This window comes from Epinephelus moara, chromosome 19 (assembly GCF_006386435.1).
Source record: "Epinephelus moara isolate mb chromosome 19, YSFRI_EMoa_1.0, whole genome shotgun sequence".
In the NCBI taxonomy this organism is placed as follows: domain Eukaryota; kingdom Metazoa; phylum Chordata; class Actinopteri; order Perciformes; family Serranidae; genus Epinephelus; species Epinephelus moara.
The window spans coordinates 25946098-25966284 of NC_065524.1; the positions used below are offsets into that span (position 1 = coordinate 25946098).

At 41.1% G+C, this 20187-nt stretch overlaps 3 protein-coding genes across 4 annotated transcripts in view; 2 read left to right on the plus strand and 1 right to left on the minus strand.

Moving 5' to 3' along the window:
* Positions 1-453: 453 nt before the first annotated feature.
* abraxas2 (abraxas 2, BRISC complex subunit) lies at positions 454-9744 on the minus strand. Its single transcript, XM_050070997.1, has 9 exons — positions 9610-9744; positions 8150-8240; positions 7110-7146; positions 6592-6658; positions 5952-6142; positions 5133-5255; positions 4251-4335; positions 4029-4146; positions 454-3754 (listed from the first exon to the last, which is right to left on the minus strand). Exons 1-9 carry the CDS (start codon positions 9679-9681, stop codon positions 3189-3191), a joined length of 1350 nt encoding a protein of 449 aa, XP_049926954.1. The 5' UTR covers positions 9682-9744; the 3' UTR covers positions 454-3188.
* eef1akmt2 (EEF1A lysine methyltransferase 2) lies at positions 9734-16534 on the plus strand. Its single transcript, XM_050070998.1, has 6 exons — positions 9734-9904; positions 10373-10438; positions 10622-10736; positions 11550-11657; positions 13128-13344; positions 15382-16534. The coding sequence occupies exons 1-6, from the start codon at positions 9792-9794 to the stop codon at positions 15477-15479; spliced, it is 717 nt and encodes a 238-aa protein (XP_049926955.1). The 5' UTR covers positions 9734-9791; the 3' UTR covers positions 15480-16534.
* Positions 16535-18396: 1862 nt separating this feature from the next.
* The window catches only part of LOC126406904 (protein FAM53B-like), a 29890-nt gene continuing 28099 nt past the window's right edge, over positions 18397-20187 (plus strand). For both annotated transcript variants that reach the window (XM_050071462.1, XM_050071464.1), the window contains exon 1: positions 18397-18554. The gene's annotated coding sequence lies outside the window, so the exon portion shown is untranslated. The remainder of the gene's footprint in view (positions 18555-20187) is intronic.

The following is a 20187-nucleotide window of genomic DNA, read 5'->3' on the forward strand; positions in this document are numbered from 1 at the left end:
ATCGTAAAAATACTGCAGCAAGCAGTCTGCAGTAAATGCATGACAGCTTGAGCAACAGTTCTCAGCGCTCCGGTGTTATTAATGTGCATGGGGGCGTCTGCACGCATTTCGAAGGAGAAAATTAATTTGCACGTTTATCCGATAATTTGTTCACCTGGGAAAATATATGCATGGATGCAAGTCTTGTTCACAGGAAAGCCCGTCCCTCCGATGTGATGTCATTGACACAAGCACCAGTAGGTTTTGCGCATAGATATACACATCCAAAATTAAATTACAAGATGTGGTTTTGCACAAGTCTTCAGAGGAAGCTAAAAATGGCTTCTTGTCGTTTTATGCTCTCTTATTAACCTGCAAAACTTTTTTTTAAAAATGTAACCACATACATTTTAAGGCATTTTAAAATCACATTAGTGGTACTTTTCTGCAATAAGAAAACAAAGGCACATCAAGTCACATATGCATGTCTCATTTATTATCCCCCACTTTAAGAACCATATTCTCTGTGCTCGTCCAAGCAAGTCCTTGGTCTACTTTCAATCAAGTACACAAATCCAGATAAAAGCTGAGAAGCTCGAAGCTGTGCACTGGACTTTGTGCTTTCAGGGAGGTGTTGATGTTGCAATGGCCCACTCGGGGGAAGAAAGGGAAGGGTCAACCCATACAGTAAGAGTACATGAGTGTATATTTGTACTATGTTGGAACTTGAAAGGTATAGGATCCTGACAATGTTGGTCCTCGCACTCTTAAAAAACTAGCGGCCCTCAGCCCCTGAGCCCTGCTGGTTTTCATCCCGGCCATCAAGTCAGGGTTAAACCTGGGGATGCCAGAAAGAAAGACTTAAAAAGCAATCATCTCGGAGCTGAGGGCAAGGATTACGAGTGAGGACCAACATTGAGAACTGCTGCTCTATACCACCACAACACTCAACTGAGACAAGCTTATACAGTAAGTGCTGTTTAAATGCTATCCCCCTCCCCCCTCCCTTGTCTACTATACATTCATTATATATTTCCTTATTATATTCCAGTACTCAAAGGAAACCATAATCCTAACAAATTTTTGTCATTTCTTTTAACATTGTGTGATTGTGTTACTCTGGGTGATTATTAAGTAACATTTTGAGTGCCAGTTCCCGACAAGTGATGCATTGGCATTACACATCAGGGCAAATGAGGCCAAAAACATGACATACAAACAGGACGTGTAAATAAAGCGGAGCTTGTTCACAAGGCAAAGCTTCTCCCACCACAACATGTCTTCATTTGTGAGTGCAACCTGCCGATGTTAAGACGTCCTCCATGCGCAGTGCAATTGTCTGTCCGTGCTGAATATAACAGTGTCTAGAATTGACCAGTCCATGCAAGGAGGGTGTCCTACATTCAGCACCCCCATTCAATCCACACCGTGTTACTCAGTTGTCTTCAAACAGCCCGTGTCAGTCGTGCTCATTATGCCACCTGTGCCTTGCAGGAAGTATCAGTTACTAAGCAGATTCCCTCTGACTTTACATTTGTAATTCCAGTTTTTAAAAAAAATAATAAAGCAAAGTCACAGCTGCAACCATGAAATGCAGATCCGCTTAAGTCATCAGTGAAAGTAAGACAGGAAAACAGCTTCTGGAAGCAGTGAGGGATGTTTCAGGTAGACAAAACACATCATGGGAAAGGAGGCATATATCTGCAGGATTAACAAAAACAAAAAACAAAGCTGGAAGTTGATTATTGCAAACACAATTCAATTTGTCATCATTTTACCCCTCGAGAGAGATCTGTGAATGTGTGCAGATAGAAACTGCCCTGAGTGAAAGGCACTGTATACTGAAGCAAGGTCATGGTGTTTTCATCACATTATCCAGGTCCATACACGTAACATTGACCCAACCGGGTCAGAATACATGAGGTCTGCTGTCCGCTATGCCAAGACGGGAAGGTGATCGCTCGCTTTGTTCCCAAGGTTACAATTCACACACTACAGGGGGTATCAGCCTTCCATTATGACTTTAATAGAGAACAAGTCAGTGAGAAGTGAGCTTGAAGTGGTTATATGATCACGGTCAGTAGTATTGGAGACAACCAGCACTGTGAAGTTGAAGTAGCAGCCAGGTTTTTATATGAAGAACAGACAGATGCAGTTTTTTTTTTAGTGGTAGCTCTCTGTGTTGCAGCAGCAGAAGGGAACCTTAAGCATCTGGTTAGTAAAGCTACAGTACATTGTGTTTGCCCTGTGAGCCCCGTACATCACACAAAAGCTGAGCCGAGTCTGGCTCAGGGTGGTTGAAGACGACTACTCAAGTGGCACAACATGACAGCATTGGTATAGCACAATAATAAAGAAATCTTAAATTTTGTTAAGTGCAGCAAAGCGCATACAATTTCAGTGTTAACCAAGAGGAACAAGACATTGACATTCTTGTCAATCAAATTAGATTAACTATTAATCTGACAAAATATATATATATATATATGTATATATAAAGCACCCATTATAGAAGTGGCAGAGTAAATTTTGTTTGAAATCTATACTTCATCATTTAAATAGGCAGCTGTATGATTAATTAAAGACTGTGGAACATGGAAAAAAAATCTAATAAAGTCCAAAATCAAATGAGAGAAATGTGCATGATACAGAAATTCTAGTTACATATATATCACTTTTTCAAATTCAAAAATAAAAAGTTAACAACCATTTGCCTACTTATTTTTAAAAAACTGTTTGAAGGCCGCAGAATATTCTCCCTTTGCTTTTCTTTCATGGTTTGTTTAAAAAAAAAAAGGCAAAAAATAGTGCAAGAGGTAATGCAAGAGTGGGTGCTCAAGAGATGGTGATGCAGATGTGAAAGAAAAACATACAGAAAGCATGAAGCAGGGCCTGTCTTTAAGGGAGCCAAACATCCACACTGAAGTACCCGGACTGACCCCATTCCAAAAACAAAAACTGAAAACGGATGACTTTTTCCCCCAGTGAGACACACCTATTAAGCCTGCAAAGCCTAGCATAGTTTCCCCTTAAAATGGAGATCAGCCTAAGACAAGAAACACTCACAGCGGGACACCACCTGTGCATGCCTTTCACTTTCAGGACTGGCACTTCTTTTGTCTATATTTGTCTATCTTTGATTGCTTGAGATGCCCACCTCTCAAGGTGCGTCACTTAATCGTGTCCCGTACACACCTTGTGACATGTTTCTATGTGGTCTGTGAGCCACGAGCGTCCCCGTCTGGACTGAGGGCGGCTGGTCGGCCTTGCGTTAAAACGCTTGGCAGATGACTGGCTTCACTCACTAAGTTCTCATATTCGCTACTGTCCTCATCCTCATCGTCGTCGTCGTCCTCATCGTCATCATCGTCTTCCTGCCCTGCAGCTTGTCTGTCTAACGAGTCAGAGCTCGACCCATCACCGTTGCCAAGGTACGGGGTGCTGGACGCTGTGACGGGTGTAGAGGTGGCGCTGAGGCCCAGGCCCAGCCCGAGACCCAGACCCATCCCCAGTGGGCCGGGGGTAGGGTGTCCTGGAGAGCCCACAGCTTGGGGCCGGGGCAGTAGAGCAGCACTGGTAGGTGGGGAAGAAGAGGAGAGCAGAGAGTCATCCTGGGACAAGAGGTCAGAATACGATGGTGGGTTAGGTGAGGTACTGGGCCGCTCCGGAGCTGAGGGTGTGTGGAAAGTTATCCTGGAAAGAGGGGACGTCTCAGAAGGTTCTGTGTTCTCCTCTGGAGTGGGATGGGAGTCTGCATTTTGGGCCTCACGGAGCCCTGTCGGACAGAAAGATATAAGTGGTAAAAAGGGTACAGCATGTGGACATTTTTACAAAGTGTTAGCACATACAGTGAGGAAATCAAGTTTGGCTGGTTGACTGATCAAATATTTAAAAAAGGCCTGAGGGTAAGGGATCAACTCAGAGCAACTGAAGTTTTTCTTGTTTTTGCTGTTTTCTATTGATCTGAGGCTGGTTTATGTTTCAAACCAGCACACTTTTTAAATTAAATGACACAATTCCATTTCACAGAATCCAAAACAAGCACGTACGTCTCTCCTCTTCTGCCGTCTTGCGTTTCCTGAGAGCAATTTGCTGTTTGAGTTTGTTCACATCCTCTTGAATTTTCTCCTTCACGCGTTCACTTTGTTCTACCTCCCCACACACAGCCTGGAAACAAGACAAACAGGTGAAAAACTCACACAGAAAGCAATAACAAAGCCATTTAGCAAGCAATTTCACTACTTGTCTCAGCTATCCATTATCAGACTCACCTGCACTTTATCTTGAAGTGCACTGTAGACTTGGAATATTGTTCGGATATCCTTCATAACACCATCTTTGTCAAAGAATTCCGCCCTGGAATGATATTTACCAGTAAAGATATCCATTACATTATTTAAGACGTCATAAATCACACCACACAGTACATGCTAACCCAGTTTCTTCACTGAGATCAAACGATTTAAAGGCATTCAAGCGGTAAAGGTATGTATGTAGAAGTTAAACTGTGGTCGTTTTCTGTATCATAAATCAAACTAATTCTATTGGCTGTTACACAAAAACATCGGCTGAATGAGCTGAGGTGATAATAGTGATCTTATTGGAGGGTGGATAGACGGGCCTAGCTTAGTCCCCTGCAGTCTGAATGACACAGACACACAGTATTCAACCTTTCTAAAACAGAAAGAGTGGGTCTAAGTTTAGATACAAAGACACAGAAATACAAGCAGAAGCATGTGTAACTTGTCACATACCAGCTTTCTACTGCAGGCAGCCACCCGCACATGTCTGACACACAGTGTCATGTGTAAACTAGGACTAGCACACACACACACACACACACAAATGCTGGATGTTCTGAGGCTGCACACTACCAAGGAGACACGATTAAATCCCTGCCGGCAGTTCACCACATCAAACATAAAAGCGATTGTGGAAGGAAAGCAACTCCCACGGAGTAGCTGAGGCCCCGGCACGGAGGCGATGCACACGTTATGCCCTCAAGGTGAAGCTGCAGTATGCTGTCAGGTGAAAACAGGTGGCTGTTCAAACTCCACGCATATCAGAGGAGACATATTCTAAACTCTTCCTGACCCCAGAATGGGAGCTAGCAGTAACACGGGCGCAGTGCAAAGAGAGAATCCAAACCTTACCCATGCTCTTTGATGACCTGGGTGTAGTTGAGTGAGGTGTTCGGCACTGAGGAGACTTTGTATTCCTGCTGGCTCGTGTTGCCAAGGTTTGGGATTGTGAGGGTGATCCTCTGGTTGTACCTACTGAGAGGAGATTAGCCAGCCAGTTAGCGCTGCTGAAGCATGGCATACTTGAAATGGCATGAAAGATAAATCTCTCCACAGTTACCATTTCTGCATTTTGACTTTATAAAAAGTGTTAATAATGTGTTACTTTATATAAATATTAAATCCAGATGAATACATGTATATGCATCAAGTTTGTCATGTCTCATGTTCCGACCATAATACCTACATTTTAAAACAGAACATGTGCAAAAGTCGGGATGGACCATTCCAGTACCTCAGCTCAGGTTATCTACCAATATCCATTGCCAATGCAATACCAGTGCTCCCCTTTCCTGAATTTTAAATCTAAATACCTCACTTCATGCATCTCACTGAGATCATTTTTATGTGACGTAACTTGAGGACAGTGACTGAATATTTGTAGCAAAACCTTTATGTTTTATTGATGATAAAAAAAACTGTATTCAATTGTGGGTCAGCCACGTAATAACTCCCACCCAATCCACTACATAAGGTTATTATCAGCCCTGATACTGATCAGATCAGACCATCCTGAAATAAACTTAGACACAGAATAAACAGGCAGCATGAGAGGTGCCTCTCTGGAAAGCAAAAGTCTAGACAAGAGTAAATATTTATTGATCAGACAATAAAGACAGAAACAGCGACTGCGTGTGTGTTTGCTCATGTTGGTCAACATGCAGTTATTACCTGCGGTTAGGTCTGAAGAGTACATACTCCAGTGCGTGCGTGGAGCTGTTGGCGGTGGAGATGAAGCTGAAAAGAAGGAAGACGAGGTCGGGCACACCAAGCAGCTGAGTGAGCTGTTTGTGGATGATCTGTTCCCTGAACGACATCTGCTGCTGCGTGTTCCTCCGGAACCGGTACCAACCAATGACGTTCTGCACGGCCGAAGAAACAGATCTTTTAAAATGCGTTTAATCCAGTTAAGTCTCATGAATCAAACCCCATTTAGGATGAAGCAAAAATCAAACACAAAACTGAGACTAATAATTATGAAACCTGTACAGCTGCTTATTTAAAATACTTCGAATAGAAAAGGCAGCATAATTTATTTCAATACAACTGTACATGTAGTATAATATATTTGTTGAAATCAGGACTTTCCACACAGCTAAATTCAATTTATATTTTGATATACACCGATCAATCACGCTCTTAATAGTTTGCAATCACTTGTTAGTTTATGATACGACTTAAATCAAAAATCTGAAAAAATTAAATTCATGCCCGATTTCAGATTCATGTTAGTGTAGCCTTGGTTTAACAGTATCTCTGACATTCAGCAGGACATCAGCCACAATGTATGTTGAAAGGACGATTCACTCACTTTCCGCCTATCTTTAAGAATGCTGTTGAGATTTTCTTCTTTGACTTTGCCTGCGTAGTCATAAAAGCTGATGAAAGGGAGAACAAACAAACACGTAAGTTGAGACTGATTCATCATGTTCCTACTCCTCCGCTGCCTTGGCCTACTTCCTTTACCCAGTCCTGTCTGATGGGGCCATCTACTGTCCAATGTCAAATTAATTCAGCCTGTGCCAAAATGGATGTACGGAAAGTGATGTTTCCATTTAAACTGTCAGGGACAAAACAACAATACATGCTCAGAGCTCTCGGCTCTCTACGTGCATTAGGTAACAACAGCTCCTATAAAATGCAACTACTTAACCTTGTTATGCATGTGTTACAGCAAAGTTTTGTCATGTTTTCCAAAATTAAATGAACATGGCCGGCTGTTGGCTGACCGTTTTTGTCCCCCTCCAGCAGTGTATGTTCAACAACTCTACATGAATGGATAACTGATGATATTAGTAGATAGTCGAGAGTAACAAGCTCATATCTTACCTAAATAACTGTGCACAAGGATCATGGTTATGGATTTCTGTTGGAAACAAACAGTGACAGATGTTTCAGTTAAATACCATCATAGGTGCAATTCTTTAAAAGCTGTCATTCACATAGGTATCTTTATCATTTTCCTAAAGGCACCTGCAATTTGTATGGCCAAAAAATTTATGTTTTGGCCGTTAAAGCAACACAAACAGTGAACCTGAACCCACAAAACAGTAACGCTTCTGTTACTGATTGTTATATTGGCTTTTAGTTTTAGTTGTCTTAGTATACAACACAAAAACACGTACCAAGCACACTCATATTTCAACCACTTTAAAACAGAGCTCATTAGCATAAATCTGTGCACTTCTGTGACTAAAGCAGAAGGATAAGAGCCCAGCAAAAAGCTGCTTATTGGCATAATTTCTTTCCCAGTTACATATTCACATTCAGATGCATCCAAACATGCTTCTCCTAATAGGACTGAGGGGGCAGAGGATAGATTCAGGAAACAGTAAAACCATGTAATCAACACAACTGCAAAACTGTATGATCCATCGTTAATATTTTAAACATATGGCCATATTTTCAGATGAACATGTTATACTGATTCCAGTGGCTCTCCTGTCTTTAAGCTGACCAAGAATCACTCAAACTGAGTGTGGCCCCTTCATTAAATGTCCCCTGTTGTCATCAGTCTGCTTGACTGATACTGAAAAATGTGCTGTGTAACAACTGTATTTGTAAAGCACAAGTGTTATTAATAACCTTAACAATGGCTCTGGTGTTTTCAAGTGTCCCGAGCACTGTACCAGGACCTTGACACTGAAGCACCTAAATAGAATCAGCCATCATTGTTACTATTATCATTATTTTACACCTGTGCTTTTCCCACTATGATATATCAAAATGTCTTCTGGGAAAAAGACCAACGCAGTTGTGATCCTATGGACTTCTTTACTGCCTCTTCAGGCTTCTGTCACAGACTGGCATCGATCAGTTACTTACTGCTCAACACCCCACAATGTTATTGGTTTTGTTTCAGGTCTTACCTACTACCTGGAGCAATTCTGCACTGCTGATCTGTGTGTCACTGATGCTCACAGTCTCTTCTTGCCTTACATCTCCTAATAGGAAGCCCTCCTGTGCAAATACATTTGGACAAAACTATGGTTAGGGCACGTTAAGTCAAATTATTTATCAAGGAAAAATGCCAAACACACTCTGGTGACAACTTCTCAAATGAGAGGATTTGCTGTAGTCAGATATATATTAAAAATATTTGAGCTTTGTTGCTGTTGATTAAACAAAACTTTAGCTTTAAAGATGTGGTGTTGGGCTCTGAGAAATTGTGATAGACATTTTCACTATTTTTAGATATTTATACGCTAAATAATGTGTTGATTAATTTAAAAAATACCGGATTTCCTTTTTAAAAAATATAAATTGCTGCCTGACAGTAATGTGATCTACTATACAGAATAAAGGTTAGCCAAATGAATAACATTTTCATGAAATGCACATAAGACAATACTATCAGAAGCACTGGATCATAATCAAGGCATTCTTCCAAATCTACTTTTTATTCTGAGAGTAAATTAAGTTGTTTATTCCTCACAAGACGTGGCAGGTGGTGCTAAACGACAGCGCTGCCATTACTCTTCCTGCATGTCAGGAATGCAGGCAAACTTGTAAACAGCAACTATCCACCTGTCCAGGCCGACTTTTAAAGTCTCGACAAGAGGAACAGGGACGTAAACAGTGCTGACGTTAGCTTCGTTTGCTCTTAACATTTGTATTTCTTTCCAAACCCTAACTACAAAGCATTTCTCCTCGACTGCGTTTCTAAAGCCCAATAAAAAAGAAAAATACTCATACACGTCAGTTACTTTGTGAAACCCTATTGACTTAAATGCAAGTAAGATTAGCTAGGTGGCTAACGAGCTAATCTAGCATTGCAGACACGACAAAAACAAAAAGATTTAATGTAACCTAGATAAGAAAATCACTGCGTTAGGTTCATATTTTTTATGGCCCACTAAACCGATATCAGGTAACAGATGGAGGTGACTGTAGTCATTTGCGACACCAGCACACGGAAGTCACTTGACTTGGCAGCTTAGCTAACATGCTAGGTAGCTAACTACGGAGTATTTCCTGGAACTCAAACTTTCCCAACAGGTATTTCTCATATTGATACAGCACATAATCGTATATATGACTCGTTATATATAGTGTTACAACTGGATATTTAACGCATATACAGCTGTAACACATGAGGCCATCTTAAAATCACCAGTCATGTTTTCATGTTGCTGTAGCTGCACAGTCTGATTGAGCCATACCTGCCGGTAAATAGACGGAACCAATACTAGCTAGCCAGCAACAGGATGATGACACTGGAAAACAACACAAACTAATGGCGTTGGTGAACGATTACACACATCGCCGAGCCACGCATGCTATAGCAACCATTGCCTAATAGTTTGTCAACATAACTGTGAATACTTACATGATCTGAGTTGCTGTTCGCGCTGTGATAACACACAGAACTAAAAGTATAACCTGAAATGGATGCCGCCATGATGGAAACATCCCTATCAATCCCGATGCCCCCTGCGGTTGCAAGCACGCTCCTCGGACGCAACGTCTTCTGGGAACTGTAGGCGACGACTTGACAGCCTCCTCTCCAGCATGGAGGTACCCACAGACAGCGTGGACGTGGAAAGTGGAAATACGTCGGACCAAGAAGACGACAGAAGCTCTGATAACGATTTTGGACCTTCAAAACTCGGAACTAAAGAACAGTAAGTAGTCTTTTCAACCTGCACTCACGTTGTGGCTTGTTATTATTGTTAGGCTACATGCTAATTAGCTACAAGATAAAACGACTATGCTATATTAACTGACATAACCAGAGCCACCACTTATTTGTGCATTTTATCCACATTGCAGTTCCACAATAAGTGTTTCATTAATTACCGACAAGTCCAGCATGTTGTGTTGAAAGCAAGAAGGAAGTTGAATTGTTTACAAGACAACAAGAGCTGTTAGCTTAGCTTTAAATAGAGAAATATGTAGCTCCCTTCTGTTTAGAGAAGATATAGTGTCACCTTAGTTTCCCTGTAACCATTAAACACTTTTTAATGGTGACGTAAGTTTATAAACTATAAGTCAGGCTATTTGTTGTTTGTTGTATGTTTTTAATATAGCAATGTGTCATTTGTGCATTTATCCGTATATAACTAATTGTCAGTGATTTTCCTTTTCTGCAGTTGGGAAGATGCATACCAGAAAGAGCTTGAGACGTTTAAAGACATTGGGGATGTTGGTGAGATATGGTAATCATTCATTTATAGTCATTGCAAGAACTAACAACATTTCCACTGGTTATTACAGTATTAGGATTTGTCATGCTAAAATGTGATGATTCCTAAAAAGAAATTTGTTTAATGCAGTATTATCAGAGTCTGTCATTAGCCTGCCTCATTACTAAAGTCTGTGTGTTTCTGTTTTCTTGTTAGGTTTGGTGAGGAGAGCATGAGCCGCGTGCTGCGATGGATGGACAAAGCTAAGATCCCAGAAAATGCTGCCATCCTTGACATCGGCACTGGAAATGGAGCCTTCTTAGTTGAACTGGTGTGAGAACAGAGTAAAAATACATTGTTTTGACACTATTATGATTTTTATTCCATGTGCACTTAATTTGAGTGTCATTAAAGAGTCAGGTCACCAAAATCAGAACAAATTACAAGTCACAAGACGAAGCTTTCGATTTACTGGTCCATCTACATCCAAACCTCACCTACGGTCATGAGCTTTGGGTAGTGACCGAAGGAATGAGATTGCAGATAAAAGCAGCCGAAATGTATTCCTCTGTGGGGTGGCAGGGCTCAACCTCAGAGATAGGGTAAGGAGCTCAGACATCCTGAGGGAGTCAGAGTAGAGCCGCTGCTCCTTCCCATCGAAAAGGAGTCAGTTGAGGTGGGTCACGCATCTGATCAGGATGCCTCCTGGGCACATCCCGCTAGTAGGAAGCTCCGAGTTAGACCCAGGACATACTGGAGGGATTACATATCTCATCTGGCCTGGGAACGCCTTCGGGGTCCTCCAGGAGGAGCTGGAAAGCTTTGCTAGGGTGAGGGACGTCTGGAATACTTTGCCTGGCTTGCTGCCCCTGCGACCCGGCCCCAGAGAAGGGGATAAAATTGGATGGATGGATGGATGGCAGATGTCTAAGCAATCTCAATTCATTTCCAAATACTATCTGCATGACTAAATACCTCTAGGAATTGAGTGGAAAATATGTTTGTGATTGAGGTGACCTGAGATTTTAATCAATAGTTTGTAAATGACTGTTGGGTTTACTGTGATTGTTAACAAACTGCTTTTCTCAGACATTTCTATAACAGATGATAACCTTTGTTTTTTTGGTTGTTTTTTTTTGTCAAGGCGAAAGAGGGATACACGAATCTGACTGGTATAGATTATTCTCCAGCGTCTATAGAGTTGTCCAGAAATGTTCTGCAGACGGAGGATGTGACGGGTGTCACTTTAAAGGTGGGTTCATCTTTGTTTGTCATTGAAACTATAGCACACGTTTAACTTAGAATAGAGTCCCAACACATTTAGCTACCACAGGGACTGCAGTCTGTTCAAGGTCACATGATTATTGAAATAAAAAGTAAGCAGCAGTTAGGTAATGCAAATTGATACCAGACATACTTTCGTATTGGGATTTGAAAGGTTTGTGGGTTTTGCAGTAAATAAGACTGTTGTGAATCAACATTTTCTGCAAAAATTAAATTCACGTCACTTGAGCACTGCAGAGTCATATTTTAGTGTATCTGGTGGATCTTAATGCTGTGCACAAATCAGCCATTGATACAACATTAATCCCCTTTATTTCTAAATGTCAGTGATACAATATAGCTTTCATCATACTGTGAGCCAGCCTGGGAAGGTCAGAGGAAACTCTCCTGTGTTTACCGTGTGGGAGAGTTGGATAGCAAGAAGGCCCTGAAACTGATGGAAGTCTGCCCACCATTCAGATTAAACCACCTCAAATGAAGTGGCAGGATTTAACACATCTTTTAACATATACACGCTAGAAAAACAAGTTATGAATGCTGGCGTGGCTATAAGGGATGTGACGAGTGAGTTTTCCTCTCCTGTACGCATAATACACTTACAGGTATGTTATATGCATCACACGCCTATGATGGTGTGTGCTTAGCTTGGACAGAAAGCTCTCTACTGAAGTCAATATTGACCTTAGCTGGACAGGGGGAGCACAGTGTCTGTATGAGTGTGTGTGTGTGTGTATGTGCGAGAGAGAAATGGTATTTTGGTATTTCTTTAATACAGCAAAATGCCAAAATAATTTATGTGAATGTGCTCGTGTGTATGTGTGTGTGTGTGTGTGTGCAGCCTTTAATGGAGTTTGAGGGAGTGTGAGGAGTTTCAGCCACATGATAAAAAAAAAGGCCTCTTCAACAGGTTTTACCTCAAAGGTCATTCTTAGTCTCAAATCTATGTCAAGCCCCGTCTCCATGTACATAAGTCATCGTCTACTGCTGCTGTGACACATCACCTTCATACATTCCTTCATCGTCTTCCCAGTTTTTTCCATTTTACAGGCTCATACTCAAATTTAACTCCCGGCAGTTGCAGCAATATAGGCATTTTTGTCTCTAGTGAATCACTGTTGATCATCTGGCATAAATCAGACATTTTGTGACCCATGGTTTGTGAGTATGTGGCTCTGGAGCTCTCTCCAGAGATCTGGTGTTCTGCCCTCTGTCCAGATAAAGGGCTCCTTTCACTGGCGGTATGGTAGGTCAGCAACCTTCGCAGAATTAACCGCTGTCCTGTCAGCAGTTGGGATTTAGTTTTAAAGTTAACCAGTGAGGTGTAACGCATTTAATCTTGCTGGATGCTGAAAGATGTTTTCTTTAAGTAACCATATAGTTCACCCTGCATCTAAAGAGCCAGACTTTTCCTTAACTTCTTACTTTTTCTTTCTTTTAGGAGATGGATTTCTTAAACTGTGGAGGGGATCTAAAGGGTTTTGATCTCTGCATCGACAAAGGAACATTTGATGCAATAAGCTTAAACCCAGACAACTCTAAGGAGGGCAAAAAACTCTACGTCCAAACTCTAAAAGACGCTCTGAAGGACCAAGGATTCTTCTCTATCACCTCCTGCAACTGGACAAAAGAGCAGCTGCTAGAGCGATTCAGTGAAGGTGAGGGGAAACACTGAAGTTAATTATTGCACATCTGATAATTAGGGTTGCATTATTAACATATTATTGAAAACACATTATGGCCAAATTGCAGGAGCTGAAATTTTTTGATAAAGGTGAACTGTGTCACAACATACCATCATACATGAAGCATCGTGGTTCTACTAAGAGGCCTACAGATCATACTCCAGACATTAGGAAATATGCGTGCTTGGTACACACATCATTGTCTTTTTTTCTGGAAAATGAAATGCAGAAATTACAATTCCCACTAAAATTACGACCCATTGCAATCACAATATGTTAAAATAATCCCAATACAATTGTTTTTGCATATCATGCAGTCCTACTCATAATTTATTTCGATAGATTCTGTTGAATGTTGTAAATATTTTTATTAGAGAGCGCTTAAGTTTCATACTCTTTACTGTTATCCAACAATTAAGTTGTAACTGTGATTCTAGTCGAATGCACAATGTGTGTAACTTTTACTACCTTCCATCATTGCTCAGGACTGTCTTATTCGGCTATGCAGCTCTCCAACAGTCCTCCACGGCTGCTTGACTCTCCACAAACCAACACAGTCAGACAGGCAGTTCTCTATAAACCCGACCTTTGATCAAACATGTAAACTAGGATTATGTCGAGTCATTCCTTATGCATTAGATTACCTTCCTATTGCTCAAACAGTTTCCAGTTTATTATTTTCTGGCTGCCCGCAGTAGTTTATTCATCTTTTAAAGTATTGCAACAGGTCTTAGGCAGTATGCTATATTAAGAAATACACATGATTGGTGTTGGCATGTTCCTCAGTATTGTTCGAAAGAGCCACACACTTTGCAAGCATTTGACTCAAGAGAAGAGGTTTTGGATGAGGCTTTGGTCAGAGTCAGTCTTAAAGCAGATGATGAGAACGACAGCTACAGGCTCTACATTACAATGAATTAAGACGCCGGTAAATATGTATATAAATAGACCTAAATGGCTGCTGTTCTGGTTAATGTTCATACCTGAGTTTAGAAGTAATGCAGCACATAAAATAGTCCCTTCCTCAGGAAATCGATTGTATATTCTTGTGCCACAGTACAATGTGGTTATCCACTTTGCAGTTGTCACCAAATAGATAAAAATGAATAGCTGCCTGAAGGAGAAAACACATTGAAAATATAAAAATGTAACATGTTTGCTTGTCACATTAAAGGTTCCCTGTGGAGTTTTTGACCTGTAGTAGCACTACGGAGCTGTTTGTCAGTGAGTGGGTCGTCGTGTGTTTATCTCCTGCATGTGCATGAGGGTGGAGTGATAGATAGTCTTGCCAATGGTTTCACACGATCCAACTAATTTACAGGTGGTGGTAATGTGCCAAGATGTGTTGCAATGCGCCGACATAGAGAGGAGAGAAGAAGACTGCTAAGTAGCAAAACAATACGGGATTCAAATAATTGGTTTTGCTAATATTTTATGAGGCAGGAAGTACATTCGACATGTTGTTAGAGCTCAAGGATACACACAATGTTTTTTGTCGTGTAACACTGAATGTAAACATAAAATGTTTGTTTACATGAAAACTCCACAGGGCATCTTTAAATGGATTCGTGCAGTGTCGTAAATGTGTTAAAACAATGGGAAAACATGTTTCGTTTTGTTGTCTGACCCTCAGTCAAAACACAGACACCGCTCTACAACCGCGACAGTTACCTGGCAGGTTGTTAAGCTGCAGGCAACAACAGCCTTGTAAAGTCAGAATTTCGGCAAGCTTCCACGAGCTGTCACTCCTCTCAGTGTAGTCACTCTGGAGAGCCTGCAGGGGGCCGAAGGGCCATGAGATCTCATCTGTCACGCTGACAGCCTGTCTTTACTAGGCCCCAGGAAGCACCACAGATGGTGGATGGATAGTTCTTGACTCCCAGTTCTCCTCCTCACCCTGCTGTAGCCATAGTCGACAAGAAAAGATTCTAGGCATCTGTGTTCAAGGCACCATGTTGATGTTTTGGCAGTGTTTTCTGACCTGCACATTTTTTCTGTGTTGCCTCACAGGATTTGAGTTTGTGCAGGAGCTGCCTACACCGAGTTTCCAGTTTGGGGGCAAGACGGGAAACAGTGTGGCAGCACTCATCTTCAAGCGAGTACATTGAACCACAGGCCTGAGAGGATACTTGTTTTGTTTTTGTGCCACAGTTTTTTCTGTTTATCACAGGAAATCATTAAACCTGTGCAGACTTTTTTATACAATACCTCATCAGATAGTATTTTTTTTTTTGTATTAAAAAAAAAAAAAAGAAGCTGTGTAATGAAGCAGACATGCAGTTTAACTGACTGACAGTTATCTTGAAATAAATAATTTTTGTTTTGTTGCTGTTGTATTAACTTTGCATTGATCCATAGTGCTTACTTTGGGCACTTTTGTATGAAATTGATTGTTAATATTTGTGATTCATTTACAGAGACAATTAACAAGATTATTTAATTCAGTTTCAGTTTCATGGTTGCTTTAAAAACGGTGCTTCGTGCTAAAACATACCGAGCAGTATCTTGTGCGGTATTCCAGAAAAAGTACTTAAGTAATTTTTTTATCACAGTAGCTTTTAAAATTGTTTTGATGCATACACAGGAATATCTGTTAACTCATGACTTTTCTGTAGATTACAGAACAAAGCCTTAATCTGTTGCGGAAGATAATTGCTGAATAACCTGTGTGTCTGCTGCTTTTACCTCTGAATAACGTCTTCTCTTTTGTATATGAACTCCTCACATTTTTGTACCCACAGTACTTACTTGACTGTAATATTACTTTCCTGTGGCAACTTTTAATAATAGTTCAGCTGGACATTTATTTACTGTTTGATTTGATTAGCTACCATACACCTAGAGGTTAAAATGTATTTCATATTCTTTCTATAAAAGGGCTAGAAGATATACACAATAATTTGTACTGAATATGTTTTCCCTTTATTCCATAAATCATCTGATAGGTCCCCAAATTACTTCTCAAGGACCCCGTTGAGAGTCCTGACCCACAGTGTGAAAACCACTGTCCTGTCTGACCAGGTAGTTAATTGCATCATGTGAAAAATAGCCCGTACCTAATTGGCTAAACTGGAAACCAGCGGAGCCTGGGGTCCCTGGGACCATGATTAAGAACTTCTGACATAATGAATAAACAAGAGGCCGTGCCGTCTGTGGAAGAGAAGCCTGTCTGCCATTTCCTTTCTCAATGGCATCATTAATAACTGTCAAACTCTAAGTCCTAATTGCAAGCCGAGCCAGGGGTCCAATGGGAGCCGGCGATGTTGGGGCACGCTGTTGAGTAAACACATGGAAGCTTTACAAGAATTACAGCCTGGAATTTTACAAGGCTCTGTATATCCTGCCTGGATGTGCATGTTATGCCCACGTTTACAGCTCTCACAGAGATTTTCTCATGAAGTGAAATGTTCATTAAATATCCCCTCCTTTACTTTTGTCAACATTCACTCACACTGTCTTAAAAACATCTTGTTAGGCAGGTCTTTGAGTGTTTTTAGTGTCAATAGATTTTAATATGTACTGAAGTTACCCTGTTGAATATTCTGCAGCCTACTCATTTCCCTTGCACAGGTGATGTTGCTAAGGAACAGACAACACCACAATCCTGTTTGCCTAAGTAAAGTCATGCGTTATTTGGTCAGTTTTTCCATGGAGCATCATTCCTAACACAGGATTGCACTGAATCAGAATCACACGAGGAATCTGCTTTGGTATTTTGGTGCATAATGGCGACAATAAACCGAGAGAAAAGAAAAGTTCTCACAGTTAAATTAGCATTCAGACAAATCACTTATCTATGTTAATCTTTACTGCTGGGGAAGTTTCTTGAACTCACTGTTCTCATGATATGGTGACAGTTATGTTACTTGTGTGTATGTTAGTTATTTTGAAACTGGGTGTATCTAGTCTCTGACACACTATAGACTGTGGCTTCAGGAAGTAAAACTGTCTTGTTATAAGGGCCCATTTTAATCAAAAGGGAAGTTGAAGCCATTTCTTTATGTCATCTCAAGAAGTATTCTCTTAACATCCACCATGAAGTGAAATAAAACATCAAACTGAGGATCTTGCCGGGCTGGACTGAGCTGCACAGTACATTTACCACCGTCAGCACTTTCATGGCTTTGGGGTTGGCACACATGTCCGAAGCTACACTTTTATTCCACTCATAATATTAACCTATAAGGGTTTCAGACTCCATGCCATAGCCCACTGGCTGCCCCACCAGCATGAATACCACGCTTTCATTTTAACCTCTCAAGTGTGATACTGCAAATATTTATGTTTTCTCACTCCATCTCCCTGGAAACACGTTTGAAGTCTCTCCCTAATAGGATTTTCGTGGATTGATTGAATTACTCCACCGTGTAGCAGTGAAGTTTTCCATCGCAGGAGATGCCAATGTGGAAGTGGGAAAGATTCCTCTTTCAAGGCATGGCAGACTTTTTCACACTCTGTCTTTTGATGAATGACCACCTTGGCTATATAACAGCGTGATATATTAAATCCGGTGAGACTTTGAAGCCATTTTTATCGACTTTTTTACTTTTTTGACGCATGTCTGGCTCATTTTTTAGGTTTGTTGCGGCTATAACAGACACGAAAGCGACCAAGAGGCATAGTAGCAACTTTTTGGGTTGGTTAAGTTGCATAAATGTAACTTTCTTTGTAGTTTTCACACGTCAACAGCTATTTGCTTCATTAACATCAATGAAAAGTATAGTAGTAGAAAGTAGCACATGAGAATTGTAAATGCCTGAGGGAGGACTGGAGGGGAACGTACCAACTTGGAAGGGGTGACGGGGGTTTGTTTAAAACAAAAATTGAGCTCGTCTGTTATCACACACTAAAAAGTTTTGTTGCTTTCAATAAAAAGTTAAACTTTAAGACTTAAAGTGTGCTGTAACTTAGTAGTCGTGTTGCCAAACAAGTTTGCTGCCCGGTCGCGTCTCTTCCGGTCTCCCCCCTTATACTTGGTTCGTCCGTACGCGGATATTGTTACAATCAGTGCTGAGGGCTGAAAGCAGCAGCGAGCTCTCAGCTGCTCGCAGTCCGGCTCAGTCCTGCGCTGGTGACGCTGAACTGACGGCTGCAACTGCGACAAACTTTGTGATTTTTCTTTTTTGGTTCCTGCTTTCCCTTTGTCGAAGATGACCTAACTTCGAAAGAGCTCTGCTGGCCAGGTAGTAGGGCTTTTTGCTCAGATACACGATAGTTATAACTGTGTTTAGGCACGCATCAGTGTGTTTCTTCTGCTGCTGTGGAGTTTACTTTGTCTGCTCATACCGGGTTTCCTCTGTGACTGCTGGGTTACTATGGGGCAAAAACCAGTAAAGTACATATAAAGGCATTATGGCAACCAGTCTGCTACCCTTTGAAACCAGACTAATCTCAAAAAAAAGTGCAGCTTCTCTCTTTATGGTTGTCACTTTATTGACTCCAGCTCACTTATTACAACATTTCTGCACTGAATCAGCTGCTGTGTTTACAAAGAGTCTCAGTTTGCTCGCCCAGCCCCACCAACCTGTTGCTGCATTCAAAGTTACTGCTTAATAACTCTGCTACAGAGGGGCTGCACACATTAACCAAGCTCTACGAGCCAGCAAACTCCCCCTCCATCTATCAACCGTGGCAATAAAGCCCAAGCTGTTGTCAGATACAGTACCTGTGTAGGTGGAGAGAGGCAGTGTGGTTGCCTTGCAGCTCACAGTGACATACGACTCCTCACCACAACCTGTGAGAGGAGATTGAGAGCAGCTTGAGTGCTTTGAGTCATATGGCCTGGCTGCATATCTCTTTCACAGATCTCCACCACACATTTAGATTTGGTTGATCTTGAGATTGGGTTCTGTATCAACAAATAACCATGCATTTCAGAGCATATTATATCATTTATTAAGCTGAAGAGGTTGACACTATGAGCCACTTTGTTCCTCCTTAGTTTTATTTCTGTTTTCAGAGCATATATAATTTGAGTCCAATCCAAATATACATTGTTTATAGTCTTTTGTTATGACTACATGAGTCATACACACTGGGTTTATGTCATTATACATGTATGAAACAGAAACCGAGCTCAGCCACGGTGATACTCATAAGACCATGAAGAATAATTGTCTTCTTATGTCTTTTATATGTGGACATATTGTTGGCTGTCATTGCAGGACAGGGTTCGTACTCAATTTTGAAACTACTTTACAGCCCCTTAAGTTCAAATGAAAGGCAGCATGGAGCTCCATACTTTACTTACTATTTGTCAGTGTTGTTTCCTTTCTTTTGTGGGTTAGGAAGTAACTGTTGGTGCTTATGTTTTGCCCTCTCTATTATTGCATGGCAGTTGGTTGATCTTTGTGGACACTGTAAACACAATACCACGGAGAACTGGTTTGGTACCAGAGTACCCTAATTGAAAATACCTGGAAATGTTTCTCGGCTGCCACCATGGCAGCGGTCGTCCTTGACTCGCAGGGGGATGGCCGGCAAGTTTGGTTAACTAAACAGGAAATGAGTTTTCTCAAGAATCCTGCAGAAAATGCTCTCGCAAAATGCAAGGTGTAGCTGCAGTTCAGGATGGAAGTGAAGCAGAGAGAAAGCTGGCTGCAAGATTTAATCACATGTCAGCTCTAGTGTCTAATTACAAAGGGGGTGTTGATAAATGCCTAATGTTTACTGGTGAGGCTCAAAGGAAACCTGTTCTGAGTATTTCTGATCCACCTCTCCAGTTTTGGGAAGATTAGGATGACTACACCTGGCTTTGATTTTTAAGAAAATAAACCAGTGCTGGAATGTTGCAGCTTGGCGTGTACAAGTTAATTT

Excerpts from the sequence above, each read along its gene's own strand:
- abraxas2 (XM_050070997.1), bottom strand. The coding sequence starts at position 9,681 with ATGGCGGCATCCATTTCAGGTTATACTTTTAGTTCTGTGTGTTATCAC. Across the intron at positions 8,241-9,609 it reads CGAACAGCAACTCAGATCAT|GAGGGCTTCCTATTAGGAGA; the intron begins GTAAGTATTCAC and ends GTATTTGCACAG. Across the intron at positions 7,147-8,149 it reads AGAATTGCTCCAGGTAGTAG|AAATCCATAACCATGATCCT; the intron begins GTAAGACCTGAA and ends TGTTTCCAACAG.
- eef1akmt2 (XM_050070998.1), top strand. The coding sequence starts at position 9,792 with ATGGAGGTACCCACAGACAGCGTGGACGTGGAAAGTGGAAATACGTCG. Across the intron at positions 9,905-10,372 it reads AAACTCGGAACTAAAGAACA|TTGGGAAGATGCATACCAGA; the intron begins GTAAGTAGTCTT and ends CCTTTTCTGCAG. Across the intron at positions 10,737-11,549 it reads GAGCCTTCTTAGTTGAACTG|GCGAAAGAGGGATACACGAA; the intron begins GTGTGAGAACAG and ends TTTTTTGTCAAG.